General features: G+C 42.3%; 2 protein-coding genes across 4 annotated transcripts in view; one reads left to right on the top strand and one right to left on the bottom strand.

The window, feature by feature from the left end:
* CPSF2 (cleavage and polyadenylation specific factor 2) overlaps positions 1-9,920 on the bottom strand; it is a 32,501-nt gene extending 22,581 nt beyond the window's left edge. Inside the window, exons 1-5 of the mRNA XM_078447890.2 lie at positions 9,761-9,920; positions 5,990-6,051; positions 1,847-2,026; positions 481-640; positions 296-401 (exon numbers count right to left, since the gene is read on the bottom strand). Coding sequence (XP_078304016.1) covers positions 296-401; positions 481-640; positions 1,847-1,995 — 415 coding nt within the window. The 5' untranslated portion in view covers positions 1,996-2,026; positions 5,990-6,051; positions 9,761-9,920. The remainder of the gene's footprint in view (positions 1-295; positions 402-480; positions 641-1,846; positions 2,027-5,989; positions 6,052-9,760) is intronic.
* A 199-nt stretch (positions 9,921-10,119) lies between these two features.
* Positions 10,120-16,454, top strand: NDUFB1 (NADH:ubiquinone oxidoreductase subunit B1). 3 transcript variants are annotated; one of them, XM_060620595.3, is made up of 3 exons: positions 10,120-10,248; positions 15,267-15,411; positions 16,347-16,454. In XM_060620595.3, the coding sequence occupies exons 2-3, from the start codon at positions 15,272-15,274 to the stop codon at positions 16,381-16,383; spliced, it is 177 nt and encodes a 58-aa protein (XP_060476578.2). In that variant the 5' UTR covers positions 10,120-10,248; positions 15,267-15,271; the 3' UTR covers positions 16,384-16,454. The 3 variants fall into 3 exon arrangements, with proteins under 3 accessions (XP_060476578.2, XP_060476577.1, XP_078304017.1); XM_060620594.3 differs by having other exon boundaries at positions 10,200-10,329; XM_078447891.1 differs by lacking the exon at positions 10,120-10,248 and adding an exon at positions 12,791-12,849.
* Positions 16,455-19,231: the final 2,777 nt, after the last annotated feature.

Here is a 19,231-nt window from a genome sequence, read left to right as displayed (position 1 = left end):
TCCTAGGAGGAGGATGCGGCCACATCACCTTTGTGCACCATACACAGGAAACAGTAAGTTTTCCCCGGCTGCATGTGAAAAGGCTTGAGCTATTAACGTTTTGTTGCTATTTAGCCTGGACTATTTTAAAATCCAAACGACTTGGGAGAAGTTCAGCGTCCATATCAGAACTAATCAGATGCTAATCTTTGCTTTTTCAGACCACAGGCCCTAGGATATTTACTACAAATTCTCCCTGGACTTGTCAGCAGCTTAAACCCTGTTAGTCCAATTACTACTGCAGACATTCTTTTACCTTTCAAATTCACAATCTGAGAGAATTTTAACTGCTGTATTTTATCAAAGGCTGCATCCACATCGTCTAATGTAAAGAGCGTAAAGTCCTCTGTGTTGTGTCGAGACTAAAAGAAAAACACAAATAAAAGGTTAAAAATGATCACTGCAGGAGTACAAAAAGCTTTTTTTGACCGTTTCACTTACCTGGTAAAGATCATACATGAACATCTGTCCCATTTTATAAACAGGAATGGTCGCATAAATCGCACAATTCAGCCCCAGCTTCCCGACAGCAGACGGGAGGGCACCAAGATGAAGAGGATCAGGATGGGACAACAGCACTGCATCAATCTGGTGAACATGCCTACAAGAACAGGATCAAAACGCTCTCTCCGTTTCTCCAGACTTGTTTTGAAGAGTAAAGACTATGCTGGGGTCAAAGAGGAAAACTAAGAGCTAAAGTTACGACACCAATCAATTTCAGTTATTACTACCCCCATGTTGCATAGATATCACAAGTATGGAATATGTTGCACAGAAACAGGTGATGTCTATACACATCTTTTTCAAAAAAAGGAAAAAGAGGGGCGCCTGGGTGGCTCAGTCGGTTAAGTGTCCGACTTCAGCTCAGGTCACGATCTCACGGTTCCTGAGTTCGAGCCCCGCATCAGGCTCTGTGCTGACAGCTCGGAGCCTGGAGCCTGCTTGGGATTCTGTGTCTCCCTCCCTCCCTCTCCCCCTCCCCCGTTCACACTCTGTTTCTCTGTCTCTCAAAAAATAATAAATAAACATTAAAAAAAATTAAAAAAGGAAAAAGAGAACCAGTAGACACACCACACAGAAGCTGATTTTGATTGGTTATCTTATATGCCATTAATTTAGGTTGAAGAACTCAACTTGAAATTTCAGAAATTGTTCATTCAGAAATGGCCACACGTTTATTATGGATTTTTGCCTCTGCTTTTTAGCATGGTGCCTGATAGCACATTCTCTACAGTGAAACTTCAATCAATAAAGCACACACTCTCAGTGACAGAGAAAATTAGGAAAAAAAATGTTTTGCTACAAGTTCTAGTTTCCAAACATTTCAGTCCCCTTTCCTTCCATAATTAATATAACTGAAAACATAAGTGAATTTTTCTTTGATGGATCAGTATTGTTTTATATCACATGGTCAGTATTCTGGGCACCAATTCTCAGTGTAGAGCCTCAACACATAGAAAGTAAGCAAATGTGATCTGACGGCAGACCTTCCACAGGGAAGGTTTTTTCCTCTTCAAATTCTTCTAAACCTAATCTTCTCTAAAATTAGGGTGCAAAGATCTCCACTGGGACCCATTAGCCAAGTAACAATTAACATTTTACTGAATCTCAATAAACATAGCTCATAATACAATCAAAACTTTAAAAATGAAAACAGTCACTTTTTGGCTCTTTGGCATGCAAAATCAGGTCTTTTACTATAAATCAGAGCAAAGAGAACATACACTGGGTCACATCAAAATGGTATCATGGTGTAGAAAAGAGAAGTTGATTTAACTGAAGTCTAAAAATAGGAGAAGTAACTTACTTCCTCAGGGAGTCTATAATATCCATAGAAAAGTGCTCATCCCAGCCACAGTCCAGGAGAAACCTAAACTCGTCAACTTGCAGAAGATAGCAAAGAGCAGACTCTTCCTGAACCCCCGAGAGGGTAGTTAATTTGATAATAGATGTCATTTTTGGTCCAAAAACAACAATCCAAAAAGTTCTTTTAAAAGAAATAAAAATACAATTAAACACACATCATAGTCTAACACACGTAATAGACAAATTAACATTGTATCAAGTTTCTAAGTGATTAAAAATTCCATAAAGAGAGAAATCAAACACATTAAAGACCTACTCCCATCACTGCTAAATTTGAAAACACAAACATGACGTTACACACTCTTGTTGACAACGAGTCCTTCAGTGGCTCCTCAGTGTGGCTTAATGAAAAGCCGTGAACTTTAGAACCAGTTTCAGATCTGAAACTACTACTGTGTGTGTCTAAGCAATTAATTAACCTCTCCTCACTTATGTATGCCAGTCTATAAACATGAGTATTAATAATTCACATAAAAACGATGTTGAAAGATTTCAAATAATGTGTAAATTACACAGACTAGAGAACACCAAGCTCCCCGATAAATGAATGTATAATGAATTAACGAACTCATCCTCCAAGGTGACTTTGTGCTTCCTTTATTTTGCTCTGTGACGGCAATGATTTCACTGCATTACAATTAGTTTCCATGTCTTTCTCTCCTATTAGACCAGTGGTCCTTAAATAAACAGGCATGCTTGAGGATCTGATAAAAGTTTTGCACTTTCTTCTCCCCTCAGTCGTCAGGGAACAAACAAGGCACACATACTCAAAGAAATCCTTTTTAGGGAGTTTAATGTTAAGAACACTTGCACTGGAAAGTAAGCAACTACAAAAGACAGATGTAGAATCTTAAGCTTGCAATTCCTGAGAGAACCTGACACACAGTAAGTGCACAACATATATTCGATGGAATTTACGTCGAGATGCCTACCGTATGAATTTCAAGGTGTAACATGAACACATCTATTGGGATTTCAGACCTAGAACTGCGTGCTATTAAACACATGTGACAGAAACACCGATTAGCAGAGTACAGCTCCACAGCAACATTTCAGACCTTAGCTCCTCACACTACATTAGTCTTCCCTGGCCAACTGTGCAAGTTAGGAGAGGTCACGCATACCTGATGGCCTCTTACCAGCTGCCCAAGGTCCTATCAACACACTAAGGTAAACTGACTGTCACCTTTCATGACAGGCTGTCAGGAGGCTAATCCCACCTCATATCATCTTTCCTCTCGTCAGTCTCAGCCAAAGATCCAAGACTCCTGGGTTATCCATGATCACTGACGTGCACATCTGCCTGTCGGATCCAATCCCCTACTTTCTATCCCTCCCGGGTCCTTCCAGTACGTTCTCTGGGACGATGCCGCTCACACTCATCTGTAACCGCACCTCTTCTCTGAAGGTCCTCTTCACCTGGTAATCTTCACAGAAACTGGTTCTCCTGCCAGAAAACCTCACACGGTTTTCTTCTTCCTCTTGCACCCCCTGTGCCTCGAAAGCATGAAGTATGCGTTCCTTGCTCCTCGCTGCAGCTCAAACCAGGTCTCCTCCTTCCTCCTTCAAATACTCCAGTCCCACGGAGCCTCATGCCTCCCAGCAGGCAATGAGCCTTCCCTCTCTCCTCCTCGCTGCTGACATCCGTTAACCTGACCTCATTCACGGACGACTTTCATTCCTGACTTGGTCTTCTTAGTAACTTCACTACTGACTCTGGTGCCTGCCTTTCTCCACTCCCATAACCCTGTTTCCCATCAGCCACCCACCACTACAGGTATGCCCTAGACCTCTTCACCCGTGAGCTGCACCATTTCCAAAATCTGACCTTCCAGCATCTCACTCTCTCACTACTGCTTCGCTCACTCAGCAATCCCACTCCAGAAATCCTTCGGCCTCACCGAATCCCTCATCATCCACCAACCATGGTTTCACCCTCTCCAGTCTCCATTCACATCCTTCCCATCAATCCACGACCCATCATGAGTATCTTGCAAATACCATCACGTATCTCACTGCTTTAGTCCTTCTTGGTACCAACCTGGCAAAACCCCAACCTCAACTGACTCCAATCATTTGCTTTGCCTATTCCAGGAACTATGTTGCCGGGAGGGAGGGGAGGGGATGGGGGTCAATCCCACAACTGTGCGACCTGCTCTTTCAATTCATGGTCAATTCATAGTGTCCCAAGGAGGCACTAAGCACTACCCACCAACCTGAGTTTTCTTCGCTGGCTGACCACCTCTGAGACTGCTACTTGACATCGCCTCTTCTCTGCTCTAGCATCATGCACTGTCCCCTCCGCCCTACTATCAATTCATAATCCCACTTCATTTTTCAATCAGAAAATAGAAGTCATCAGACAAGAATTCCTTTTCCAATACCAAATCTATTAATGTATCTGCACGTACACTGTTGTGTCTCCCATTACATGAACTCAATAGCCCTGCTCCCTATGAGTAGTCTGGCTGCCATTCTCGTTTACCTTCTAGAGGACCGAACTTCTTCAGCCATTCCCTCTCTTCCCCACATCAAACCATGTATCACTGATGTGCCACTCCTATTAGCACACACAGATCCTCTAGAATTTCCCGATTTAAAAGAGCCCTCTCTTAATCCTACTATCCCCGCAAGTCGTCCATCATTTCTATGTTCCCCTTTCATTGCAAAAGTTCTCAGAGGATTTGTCCACATGTGTCTCCACTTTCTTGCCTCCCATTCAGACTACCAAACCTGGCATCGTTGTCTACCAGCCCACTACTAGTGTGTTCATCAAGGTCACTGGCAAACCTCTACGCAATTTAAGCCAATGGCATTTCTCGGGCTTCCACTGACAGAAACTGTAGCAGCATTCAATAAAAGTAAGTGCTCCAGCCTCCCTGAAATGCTCTCCTCCTCCTCCCTCTGCTTCTGTGTCACCTCCATCCTGGTTTTCCTTGTATCTCACTGGCCACTCCCCAATCTCCTTTGCTATTTATTTTCTTCCACCTCAAATGTGGCACTATGCTTCAGCAGGACTTTTTTTTTTCCAGGTAATCTCACCAGTTCCACAGCCATAAATATCACCTGATCTCTGATGGCCTCATCCTTGAGTCCCTCCTTTACTTTGTATCCCACATCCGGTCTATCACTAAGTGCTGCATTTTTACCTCCATTCTATTTCTCAAACTTCCCTTCTGTCTCCACTGTCACTAAGACCTCTAACTAGTTTGTACGTTTTCCCAGTCTCAAATTTATTCTGAGATGGTTTTTTAACAACCCGAAAGTCCTTCCCCAACTCAGTTATACCCTGTGACATCACTCTACTTCCCTCAAAATGCTTACTGCTCTCTATGCCTGCTAGTTACTTATTTCCTTGCTTTGCCCATCCCTGTCTTTCCTCCTCATCCCCGCACTAGACTATGAATTCCATGAAAAAACAGACCTGGTCAGTTCTGGTCACAGTTATCCTCCAATGTGTCCACAGTGCCTAACACATGGGGGGGGGGGGGGGTCAACAAAAGCTTAAATGAATGAAGTATGGCTAGTGTTAAATGAGCTTAGTGAACTGGCTACACCATCAACAGTTACCTATTCTTATGCATTTCCCCTTGCTTGGGAGAGCTCTTTGAGGCTCGATCCTTTTTTGTGTCCTTACTATATATTATTAGCACACGTCTTAAACACATAGTGGTTGTTCCATAAAGAATTGATGAAACAAATAAGTTAAAATTAAAAATATGTGGACTTAGCATATTCCTATTTGTAAGGCATGAGAAGTACAAAGACATTTATTCTCCATTTGATGAAAAACATTTATAAATACAATTTTGGAAAGGAAATAAAAAAGTTCTCCCTGACAAAAAGCTTCCTGTACCACAAGTATATTAGTGGCCTAAGAGAAACTCTTTTTCTACTTAAATCCACCTTCACTTCCACTTTATTTAGATTACAAAGTGGAAATAAAGTAGCTTGCAGACAGAAGTGAATGAGTTCATGTGAAAGCTTTTTGCAGATAGACCCAGGTTTCAACAGGTGAAAAGGTATTTTTAATTCAATTGCTTATAATGTGGCTATATCTTTACTAGAGACATTCATCACTTACTGATATCTCAGTCGTATATAGGATGAAACACCATGAATTCACGGGAAGAGTTCTTCATAAATCTAAAAAATAAAGAGAGTCTGCTAAATGTGGTATAACAGATTTACTTCTGTTTTTAATTATGGTGTTTACCTTCTATGTCATGCCCTAAGGTGAACACATGAGCAGCAGCAAGTAGCATAAGAAATGATCCTGTTTTTAAAAAGAAAACCTGTCCTAATTTTTGGAAGCTGAGGCTTACATAAAACAAACAGAGATAATAACAGTCAAAAATATTGTACCAAATCGGTCACAATCAGGGGCTAAATATGCAGTTTAGGAAATAAGATTTTAAAAACTGACATTAGCTTATGTTAATGAGAATCACAAAAGAGGTGAGATCTTAAATTACTCGTTAAGGATGGGCAGGACCCGAGAGACAAAAAGAAAAGGTATTTCAAACAGGGGAATAACATGACCAAAGGCACAAAAAATGTATAGAGTGTTAGTGGAAAAAGCAGCTGGGCACACTTTCATATAAGCAAAAAAATGAAAGAAAAATTCTAATGAACAGAAAAGGGCCAGATAAAGGCCTTGGACTCTGGATCTAGTTCTTCAGGCAACAGAGAAACATTTTAAGATCCATTATCAAATAAGATGACATAATACAGGAAATTCTGTATTTTAGGAAAATCAGCTGGTATGGATGATTGATTAGGTAAGATACAGAGAGCAAGGATGAAAAGGAAGAGTATTTAGCAAACTACTTCCTCCTTTAGACTTTGCTGGTTCTATTTTGAGACTAAATGCCTTTGGTCTCAAATGTACTTTGTAACTATATGACATGAATTCATTAGTTCTTATCTAAGTAACCAAGGCTTGAAATTCTACATGTTTGATTCCTTCCTTTACTTTTTTTCAACAGTCTGTTACCAACTCCTGATTATTTTTCTTAGCCTCAAAATGCTTTCAAATGTATTATTCCCTTTCCATTCCTACCACCAGTACCTTAAAGCAGGACCTCATTACCTTACATTTGGGTTTCTCTGTTTCTCTGCCTCCAGCCTTTCCTCCCTTTCATCTCAACCTAAACATTACTGCCAGGTTAATGATCCTTTGCTCAGAAATCTTGGAAGGCTTCTTACTGCTTGAAAAAACAAAAACCTGAATGCTTTAACTGGCAGTGGAGGGCGCCAGCTCACCACTGTGTCAAGACCCAGTTCAAATCCCACCTCCTTACAAATTCCTCTATCCTTAGTCTAGACTGCATCGGCTCTGCCCAACAAAAATATAATGCAAGCCATAAATGTAATTAAAAATTTTATTCACAGCCACGTTGAAAAGTTTTGGGTGAAATTACTTTTAATGTATTTTATTTAACCCAATATATTCAAAATATTATCATTTCAGCAGGTAATCATTATTAATAAATTGAGATATTCTACATCGTTTTTCTTACCAAGTCTTTGAAATTCAGTATGTATTTTATATTTACAGCATATTTCAAATCAATCTAACCACAATTTCAAGTGCTCAACAGCCACATGTAGCTCACGGCTGCAGTAACAGCACTAGGTCTAGACTCTAAAACCCATGATTTCATCTGTAGAGCACTGTGCTCTGCCACTCCTTAAGGTGCAGGCTGGCACCATTCTATTCTGATGTACATGTCTTAGGCTTTTTTTTTTTTTTTTTAAATGTTTATTTATTTTTGAGAGAGAGACAGAAAGCACACAAACAGGGGAGCGGCAGAAAGAGGGAGACAGAGAATCTGAAGCAGACTCCAGGCTCTGAGCCGTCGGCACAGAGCCTGATGCAGGACTCAAACTCACCAACTGCGAGATCATGACCTAAGCTGAAGTTGGAGGCTTAACCGACCTAGCCACCCAGGCGCCCCATCTTAGGCTTGACTTTAATGGTATCACCAACCATTTAGTCCCTTGGCCCAAAACCTCTGGAGTCACCCTCCCTCCACCAAATTGCTGCCACCAGTTGAATCCTATTCAGAAAGGTCTCTCCAGGCACCTAGGTGGCTCAGTCGGTGAAGCATCCAACTCTTGATTTCGGGTCAGGTCACCATCTCACAATTAGTGAGATCAAGCCCCATATTGGGCTCTGAGTAAATAGCATGGAGCCTACTTGGGATTCTATCTCCCTCTGCCCCCGCCCCCCACGAGCTCTCTCCCTCTCTCAAAATAAATAAACTTTTAAAAAAATTGTTTCTTTCACACCCATTACTATCCTACTTCAATTGAGGCACACATTACCTTACCTGAATGACTGCAATTTCCTCTTATCTAGTTTTCCTATTCCAAATTGATTCTCTGTACAGCTGTCAGAGACCACCCTGTGTGTGTATACACACACACACACACACACACACACATACTCACGCCCTTTCCTTGTGCAAAGTATGTGCACTGGCTCCCCTCTAACTACTGGATAAAGCCTGAACTCCTTAGCTGGAAATCAAGGTCCTTCACAAGTGGCTCTCAATCTCGCTCTTCCTTCGCCAACCACCCTTGCACTGCATGTTCCGGCACATTTATCTTCCCACTCTCCCCCAGCGCGCCAAAACTTCTCAAACCTCTGCAGCCAGGAATGATCTCCTCCCGAGCCTAGTAAATTCCTTGTGACCCTTCATGACCCAGCTCAAATAGTTATTCCTTTGTGAAGCCTTTTTGGTGGCCTCGGGCGGTTTATTTTCATTTAGCACAAACAGCACTAAGAATGTTTGTTGAATGGACGTTGAATGTATAGGCGAAGAGCAAAACTGATCATCTTTGTATCGCCAGTATCAAGCACAGCACTCAAATCTTAACCTAACCACAGTACCCTAACCAGGTCATAAATTGCTTCCTTGAGTCTGACGGACTCATTCATCCCAATTATCAATTACAGTTACTTGCTCTCTCAATAACGACCTTGCATGTTGATGACAACCAAAAGGAACTACACAAAATCCAAGGGAAAACGAAGGAATCTGGGTTGGCCTTTGAACTCACGTGGTACAAAAAAGCCTCTTCCTGGTTAGTTCAGAAAGAGAAGCGGCTTCTTAAAAAAAAAAAAAAAAAAAAAACCACAAGGGTTGCAAAATAAAAAAATTGGGGATGGGTAATTGATAACTCAGGTTCGGCAGGTGGCAGGAGGCCACACTTGCCAGTGTTAAGGCTGGTGTGACCTCCAGTTTACTTAAGAGCTAGTAAAACAGTGACGGTGGAAGCGCTCGAGGGCAAAGCGAGGGCTGGGAGGGTGGGGAGGCTGGGGGGCGCGAGGCGCGGAAGGCCAAGACAATTTTAATAAAGCGTGGTTAACATCTTAAAAGGTCCCCGGAGTCGATTAACTAAAAAGGACGCCTACTTCGTGCCCAGTGCTTAGCAGTCTCGTGGCCTTTGAACCCGAGGCCACGGGAAGACCCCCAGCGAGGAGTCCAAGAACACGGTAACCACGAGGCCAAAGCTGGCCTCAGATTAACTCCTCCAACGCCGAGAAACGGGGCAGAGGAAAACAGCAAAAAAAAAAAAAAAAAAAAGGGGGGGGGGAGGGGGAGCACATAGGAGTGAACCGTACGGACTGCCACAAAGACCGGGAGCTCTAGACCCCCGGAGAAATCACTTCTCTTTCCCTCGCTGAGCACTTCTGCCAGGTCCGGCCAGGACAGTCGCAACCGAAACCCCAGGAGCACGTCCCCAGCAGAGACCCGGCCGGAGTTGGAGCCAGGGTCTCCCCTGAGGGCCGAGGGCGCCCCCTCCCCCACCAAAGGGCTCACTCCTTTCCTCCGCCCTCACTTGCCTCGTCAGTCCTCCCCCAACGCCGTCCACTGCCCTTCCCAACCCCTAGTCGAATCCAGGTTCAAGAGCGAGAAAAGCTGATGCTCGCTCAGCAGCACCCGTGACGATCAGCCAGCAGAAGGCTCCCCGATGGCGGCCGCCATTTTGAAACTGGAGGCGAGCCGCTGAGGCGGGGAAGGCCCAGGGCGATACCATCTTCGAGGGGTAGAGACGAAGCTGTGGGAAGGAGATGGCGCTTTACCCCAACAAGTCCCGTCATCTTGCACCGAAGGTGTAGTTTTAGAAAATTTATAATGTGTGAAAAGCTAAAATAAATACGAGAAGAGTCAAACATGAAAAGGAAGAAGGGGTTTGGTTTCCCACCGCCACCCCTCTCTTCGAGCGGGCGTGGCGAATGGCAGGTCCCAAGGCCGCAGCTTCCGCCGGCGCCGGTGACTGGGCTCGCCTTTGCCCTGGGTCGTGGGGTCTTTTTTGGCACCAAGGCCGCAGGTGGGTCCCGGGTCCAGGAGCGCCGAGGCGCCCCGTTGTGTAGGCAGGGAGGGTCCACCTCTAGGAAAGCCCTCGGCGGCGGTACGTGTAGGCGGGGGGGTGGCCCGGGGCTTGCGAGCGGTGGAGACGGGGAAGGGAAATGGGGGTTTCTTCCCGGGGACGGCTGGGCTCCCGTTTTGCGCCTGGCGGCTTTTGGAAAGGGTAGTGGGAGGCTGTCATTATTGGAAAACGTCTTTGAGGGATAACCCGGTGACCGCCCTTGGCCGGGTCGCAGAGGTTACAGGCCAGGGTCGCACTCCAGGCTCAAGCAGGGAAGCCGCTGCTTCTCTGCCAGCATCACATATTCGTCCAGGTTTCAGCGTTCTGTCTCCTCGTTGCTCTAGATTGGAAACCTCGTTCTCTTCCAAATCGCAAACCTTCTTGAGCCGGCCATTGCGCGCGCGTACACACACACACACACACACACACACACACACACATATATCACTTTAAAAATGTAATACTGCATTTGTGCTTGGTTTCCAGGGTGGATATGTCATTAAGACGTTTCCAGATCTCAAGCAGTTCAGTTTCTCCACGCATCCCGCACTGCTTTTCATCGATCATATATATGGTTCAAAAAAATGTCGATCTAAAGTGCTGTGGGGACCTATTAGAGATTAGGATTTAATTTTTGAAATATCTATTCATTTATGTTTTTACAACGTAAATTGGCTTACAAAAATGCATACCAGATTCAGTTTTCTTTTTAGAAGTTACGCGAGAAAAATTGGGTTGAAGAAAAAGTAATGTTAAGAAAAATAAGATAATCCTGAGTGAGGTCGGTCTAAATGTTTACCTCTAGAGTTACCTTAACGGACAATAAAGCACAAGTAGCTTGAACCAAGGAGCCACCCTGCCTGAGTATTAATCCCAGCTCTACCACTTAACTGCATTTGTCACATTATGCAAGTTGATTGTCCCTGGATTTCCTCATGAAAAAAATGTGCCTCCTACGTCGGGGACATTAGTGCAGACACGCATAGTGTTGTGAAGATTACATGAGGTTAGTGATGGTGAAAAGCAGTAAGAACCGTACCTGACAGTGCTATATGAGTCTGCTCTTTCTAGAGGTAGGGCAAAAAATTTGGAACATTGGTAACAGAGGACAGGTGATAAGTTAATGATTCCTTGAGTCTGTAAGAGAAAAAACAATTCGTTTTTCTTAGGAATACCATAGCAAGTCCCAGTTCTAAAGTAAAAGCAGAATTTTTCATGAGTCTTCCGTGGAAAGAAGACAGTACTAAGTGCAGTCTTCTCTTGGTCACCCATGTGGATGTCACTCTTCATCCAAACCTAGGCTTGTTTCATTGGAGTCTGTCCCAGGACCTCACTGCTGTTTGTCCATCACTGAAAGCCCTCTGTGGTCTTGGGCCCATGACCAGAGCCTGTCTATACTCCACCTTCTAGCCATTCTTCCGGGAATCATTCTAGCTCACTCTTAGGTCCATAAATCTTTGTCCTCCCTGGTCATCCACTCACAGTGAAATACAGGGGACAAATTATGTTCAGTGCCACTGCTCCCAAAGTCCATTAGATAGATGATACAAGTGTAATATGAAATGCTTGTGGGACTAAGATTTGTCATTTACCTCCTAGCAATAGAATCATGGTGGCTGGACCCAGTTCTGTATTTTGAACATACAGAATCCTTCCATCGACCAGTCTTCACCTGTGGAATATATGTGAGAGCCTATATGGAGCCAGGGCCTCAGAGGCTTGTCTCAGAATCTTCTCAGAATCTCAGAGTAGAGCCAGACAAAATACCTACTTGCCCTGTTGGAAGAATGCCAACAATAATGGCTTATAGCCCACGGGTGGCCATGGGCTTATTTAAAACAGTCTCGGACTGAGTCACCAGGCATTTTTTAAAATGCAAACACTATCTCGGGGTGCCTGGGTGGCTCAGTGGGTTGAGTGTCTGACTTCAACGCAGGTCATGATCTCGCGGTTGACGAGTTCGAGCCTCACGTTGGGCTCTGTGCTGACAGCTCAGAGCCTGGAGCCTGCTTCAGATGCTGTGTCTCCCTCTGTATTCCCCCCCCCCCCCCACTCATGCTCTGTCTCTCTCTGTCTCAAAAATAAAATAAACATTAAAAAAAAATTAAATACAAACACTATCTGACTCTGCTGTGCTGTTAGGCTTGACCCCTATTAAGAAATTTGAGGAATCTGTAGCAACAGGTGACAATACATGAGAGCTTGATTTCTACAGAGGCCTATCTTGTCTAGTATTCTGCATTTTCCTGCTTTCAAAGTTACATTGTTTGATTAAGGCATGTATTATTCCCATATTTGACTGGCTCAAGTTTATAAAACAAGGGGCTATAATTTGGTGGGCACTTGGTCAGATTCACAAAAAGTGCTTTGTATCTAAATGCAAATAATGTTACTTAAGGCACAATGCTAAGAGAGCCACCATCTTCTAGAAAATAAGATGAGGTTACCCAAGAACTATTTGCGTCAAATTAGCTAACTAAAACAATTCTTTGAGTTACAGGTTTTTCCAACCCCACCCAGAAGGAGGACCAAGGAGTCTCTATTTTTGATAAAGACTGCCAGGTGCTTTTTAATTTTTTTTTTTAATATTTGTTTATTTTTGAGAGAGCACGAGCAGGGGAGAGGCAGAGAGAGAGAGAGGGAGACACAGAATCCGAAGCAGGCTCCAGGCTCCGAGCTGTCAGCACAGACCCCGACGCAGGGCTCGAACCCAAAAACCATGAGATCATGGTTGGAACCAAAGTCGGACACTTAACCGACTGAACCACCCAGGAGCCCCAGGGCTCCCCAGGTGCTTTTGATGTGCAGGCAAGTTTGAGAATAACAGCTGTAGACAATAGACTAAAACTTTAATGCCGGAACTATAAGTTATATATTTTAAATACCTCATTTACTTTTCATAATTTTCCAGATTGGTGATATTCAGACTGGCACCTGCTATATGTAATATTACACCTTGTTAAATAGAGTATATAGTAACTGTGCAGCTTTTCACTTCATGGCCATTTTCTAGCCCAGTGCCTTTAGATAGTGATTAAGTTTGAGAAATATAGTAATAGAACGTGTAAGTATGAGAAATGGTATCGTAGGAGGAGAGGCAGGATCCAGTCTACCTAATCCTAGCAGTTTCGTGCTAAGCACTTTTGTTGGCAGTAACGTGTTCTCTTACTAGGGTATTGTCCTGTGCCTTCTCAGCCATTGTATATTATTTATTCATTTTAGATTCATATATAGGCAGATGTATTTTGAGTTCATCTTTAGGTACACATTTTTACAGAAAACTGACAATGCAACTATGTTTTTATGGAATTAATGCAAATTTATTTTCCATTTGGTAGCTTCTAGTTCTATTCTTCCTCTTCTACCTTTTAGGAACTCTTAGAACTTAAAATCCCTTAAGTCCCATGAATTCAGGAAGAGATCAGGAATATCAATTCAGGAAGAGAGGCATTGTGATCTAATAGAATACAGAGCTTTGGAGCAAACCTGAGTTTGAATTCCAGCTCTGTACTCAATTTTAGGTTAAGGTGTTTTCTAATCTGTAAAATTAGGATAATAATAGTTATTTCATGTTACATATAAGACTATATGATGGCTCTGGTACCTAGTAGTCGTTCTCTGAAAGTAAATTCCCTCCTGCCCATATCTTTTATAAAATCACTGATTGATATTGAGATCTACCATGACATTTTTTTAACGTTTATTCATTTTAGAGAGAGTGGGGGAGCGGCAGAGACAGAGGGAGACAGAATCCAAAGCAGGCTCCAGGCTCTGAGCTGTCAGCATAGAGCCCGATGCAGGGCTCAAATTTAGGAACGGCAAGATCATGATCCAAGCCGCAGTTGGACACACAACCAGCTGAGCCACCCAGGTGCCCCTAGCATGACATTGTTGAATGTGGTTATTTTTTTTAATTTCTCTCATATCTTCATTTACTTTCAAAAATTAGTTTCAGCTTTGTGCTGTAGCGGTATCATAGCTAATGGGGTTTATCCGAGTCACAATTACTGCTAAGTCAAAAATTAGTCTTCAATATTTATAGCTTTATCTAAAGAATTTGGGTTTTGGCATAATAGTATAATTGTATTTTAGTATTGTAAGAGGTCCTAAAAGGTTTTTTTTGGTCTTAAAAAGATTTTACACATGTGTAAAAGTTTTAAGTTAACAGTAGGAGGATGCAAATACTCAGCTTTTGCAGGTGGAATTTTTTATACTCCATTTCTCTGCACTGTACCATATCAGATCACTAGTGGAACTAGAAAAAAAGTTAATAAGTTGATTTTAGTGCAATGCAATTTTTAAACTTTTTTTTTTTAAGTTTATTTATTTTTGAGAGAGAGAGACAGAGTGTGAGCGGGCAAGGGGTAGAGAGAGAGAGGGAGACAGAGAATCCGAAGCAGGTTCCAGGCTCTGAGCTGTCCCCACAGACCCCAACTCAGGACTTGAATTCATGAACTGTGAGATTATGACCTGAGCCGAAGTCGGACGTTTAACCGACTGAGCCACCCAGGCACCGCATAGTGCAATGCAATTTTTCTATTAACCATTGTCACCTATATAATCGTCGAGTAGATTTTAAGTTGTATACTGCATTCTGATGCTGAGCAAATTTGAAGAGGCTTATTATGCTTTTAACATTTACTAAATTCGGGATTAGCTCTCTGTTTCAGATGCAATTAAAAAATTTTTTTTAATGTATTTATTTTGGGAGAGAGACAGAGGGTGTGTGCACGAGTGGGAGAGGGGCAGAGAGAGAGGATGCAAGCAGGCCCTGAGCTGTCCGCACAGAGCCCAAAGTGGGGCTCGACCACACCAACAGTGAGATCATGACCTGAGCTGAAATGGAGTCAGAAGCTTAACCGGCTGAGCCACCCATGTGCCCCAAAATGCAATTTTTCAAGATATTTCAAAGGCAGTTATATTTCTGCTCATTCTTCTTTTTTGTTGTTGTTTTTGTGGTTTTTTTTTTTTTTTTTTAGCATTCATGATGAACGTAATTCAGATTGTTCGTGACCACTGGGTACATATACTTGTGCCTGTGGGATTTGTCCTTGGATGTTATCTAGACAAAAAGAGCGATGAAAAGCTAACTGCCTTCCGGAACAAGAGTTTGTTGTTTAAAAGGTTAGTTTGTACGTTTGTTTTAAACCAACAATTGGCCAGCTTTTGGTAATACTCTTTAATACCATGTGTGCCAAAAATAAGCAGAAAGGGTAATTTTTCCCCCAAGAACTTATATTCAAGTGCTATCATTTTGTAGTATTATTTGTCGTTTAATCTTTGGATAAAACTGAGTGGTTACCTTTCGAATAACAGGTCTTCAGTTTATGAACAGGGTATTTCCGATGTTTGGATTTTTTTTTTTTTTTTTTTTTTGGCATTCAGGGTACATTTGTAATATAGAAACGAAGTTTTAAACTAGCTCACCAAAGCCTACTTTAATGTGGCTTTCACACACATTATCAGACAGCATTTTACATAAACCAGAATGTAGCTGAAATATGTGATACCAATAGTGGCTCGGTGCTATGTTTGCAGCCACACTGCTGGAGAGCTCTAGACACGGTGGCCAAGTGATCAGAAGGCAGCTGATCGCTGCCTGGTCCCGTTGTGTCTGGAGATGGCTTTTTTGGCAGCAGAGAGGTAGTTAGCAAGGCAGGGTGCCTGCCACTGGGTGTCACCTAGGTGGGAAGAAGCTCTGGGGACCAGAGGCTTGAGCAGCATTCACAGTCCCTATGTAGAGGAGGTCTATGGTTAGGGATTTCAAGAACGATCACACACATGAATTAGAAAGGGTTTAGAAAACCTCAAGTGAACAGAGGATAAAAGCTTTCATACAGACTAAGAAATTACGGTTCCTAAATCTAGAAAAATGAAATTGAAGGGCTGGTAAAAATTTAAAATCATGAGAGAACAGAATGGCTCTGTTGAGTCTATATAAAAACTTTAATGGGTCAATTTAATAGAATATAAAATATTGAACTCATGCTCTTCTTTTTCTCCCCCATGAAAGTTTAATTTATACCTTTTCCTTTCCTTCCTTTCTAATTTCCACACAGGGAATTGAGACCCAATGAAGAAGTCACCTGGAAGTAAAGGCTGTGACTGAAATACAGAATGTTCACATTTTAAAAATTGGGAGAGAAATAAAAACACATTCATTATTTCATTTAAAGTGTGAGTCTTTTTATGTTGGAGTAGTCTTCCACATTTCAAGTGATAGGCACCCATAGCTTAAAAATAATTATTGAGCACTTGATTATGCGCATTGATGTTAAATTTACAATCAGCATTTCGTTTTCTTTTCCCCATTTTAGACCATAGCACTATTAAATCATATAGCAATTTTTTCCTCAGGTAGTTTTCAGAAAAGTGTTTTCAAATTATGTGCTTTAGAAGGATGACACTAGCTGAAAATTTTGGTGACCTTGAGTTTGGCAAAGACTTCTTAAATACAACACCTAAAGCATGAACTAGTTTTAAAAACTTTTGCTCTTCAAAAAATACTGTTCCAAAAATGAAAATGCAGCCATAAATTGGGAGAAACGTAATGTACAACAACTTATTATCTAGAATATGTAAAGAACCCTTCTACCTTAATAATAAGACAACCCAGTTTTTTAAAACAATTCACTTATTTTTTTTTTTTAACGTTTTTTATTTATTTTTGAGACAGGGAGAGACAGAGCATGAACAGGGGAGGGTCAGAGAGAGGGAGACACAGAATCTGAAACAGGCTCCAGGCTCTGAGCTGTCAGCACAGAGCCCGACGCGGGGCTCGAACTCACGGACCGCGAGATCATGACCTGAGCTGAAGTCGGCTGCTTAACCGACTGAGCCACCCAGGCGCCCCTCACTTATTTTTTTAAGTAATCTCTACACCCAGTGTGAAGCTCAAACTCAACGACCCCCAGATCAAGAGTTGCACGCCCCACTAACTGAGCCAGCCAGACACTCCCAGCCCAATTTTTTTAAATGAGCAAAAGATTTTAATAGACACTTTACCAAAAAAGATAAGAAGATGGCAAATAAAGTACATGAAAAGACTCCCAACATCAGCAGTCATTAGGGAAATGCAAGTTTAAGCCACAATGGTACCGCGACGCACCTATTCGAATGGTTCACGTTAAAAGATTGATGTATTCACCAGTGTTGGCGAGGAACTGGACCTCACACACTGCTGGCAGGAGCGTAACCTGGAGTTGGCAGTTGTAGCACTTTGGAAATCCAGTTTAGTGGTTTCAAATGGGAATAACACCTACCATATGCCCCAGCCATTCTGCTCTGAGATACTCCTCCATAAAGGAGAGCCTCCTTTCACACAAAGACTTCCATGAATATGCATAGTCCAATATTAAAGATAACCCAAATGTCAATCAAGTCAATACACTGTGTTAAACCCATACAATGGAATACTACTTGGCATTAAAGGAATGATCTAGAGTGCCCGGGTGGCTTAAGTTGGTTGGGCCACTGACTTCGGCTCAGGTCCTGAACTCACGGCTCATGAGTTCAAGCCCCATGTTGGGCTCTGTGCTGACAGCTCAGACCCTGGAGCCTGCTTCGGATTCTGTGTCTCCCTCTCTGCCTCTGCCCCACTCCCTCCTCCACTCATGCTCTAAGGTAAATAAACATTAATAAATAAATAAATAATTTTTAAAAAGGAATGATCTAATGCTTCAACATTAATGAATTTCAAATTAATTATCCAGGATGAAAGAAGCCAGACAAAAAGCATACGCTTTACGGTTCCACTTATATGAAATGTTAGAAACTGTAAACTGTAGTAACAAAGCAGATCACTGGTTGCCTGGAGGCGCAAAGTCCAGAAAAGGGTTAGAGGTAAGAATGACCAGGGAGGGGCAGCACCTGAGTGGCTCGGTCCATTGAGTGTCTGACTCGGTTTTGGCTCAGGTCATGATCTCACAATTCGTGAGTTCAAGCCCTGTGTGTCGGGCTCTGTGCTGATGATATGAAGCCTGCTTGGGATTCTCTGTCTCCTCTCTCTCTGCCTGCCCTTGCCCTGCTCTCTCCATCTCTCTCAAAAAATAAATAAACATTAAAAAAAAATAATATGAATTACAAGGGGGCACAAGGAAACTTTGAGGAAACTTTGCTTTGGATGGTTCCATGGATGTATACATGTCATCTGTTGTATTCAACTACCTCTTCTCAGAAAACATTTTGTTTTAGATAATACTGGATTTAGGAGAAGTAATATTACAATGAAATGATACTCCCTAATTATCAATGATTCTTGTCAGGACTCTGGACACTGAATCTGACACACCTTCCATTTTAAAATGTGAAATGGTTAAAATTCCGTTAAGCTATTTGGTCTTCAGTAACAACAAAATGAACACCAGATTAAACTTAGAATATACGGTGTTCAAGAAGATAGAAATATCTGTGCAATCTCACTTGTTGACATAAAACTCCAATGAAGTAGATTAGAGAAAATCTGAGTGGCCCGAGGTGGCATAAGAAGTCTACTAGTAGTGGGTCTGTTTGGTCTGCTGTCTCACCAGCAACTCTCCTGATTAGCTCAGTAACTTCTCTCTCCCACTGAATTATCGTAATACTTTCCTGTGCCAATCAGTCAAAAAGAATTCATGCATTTATTCACTGCTCTGTACCAACCCTTGATACAAAGACTAAGACTCCTCTGCCCCTCAAAAGCTAATAGTTCAGTAGCATATAAAGTAATAGGTCCAGTATGGTGTAATGAGTGCATTCCTATAGGCACGTGCAAGGTATAGTGGCACAAAGGACTTCGTTAGAAGACTCTGGAAATCAAGGGAAGCAGCTAGTGTGATGAGCAGGGGGAATTCTGGGAGATAGAGCTGGACAGGTAGTTGGTCCAGGTCACTAAGTGCTTTTTAAGCCAGCAGTGGGAAGCCACTGAAGGATTTTAGAGTAAGATTTGTGTATTAGTATTTAAAGA

The sequence above is a fragment of the Panthera onca genome, chromosome B3 (genome assembly GCF_046562875.1).
Source record: "Panthera onca isolate mPanOnc1 chromosome B3, mPanOnc1 haplotype 2, whole genome shotgun sequence".
In the NCBI taxonomy this organism is placed as follows: domain Eukaryota; kingdom Metazoa; phylum Chordata; class Mammalia; order Carnivora; family Felidae; genus Panthera; species Panthera onca.
Note: the sequence above shows the minus strand (reverse complement) of the source record. Positions and strands in the feature narration are given on the sequence as shown.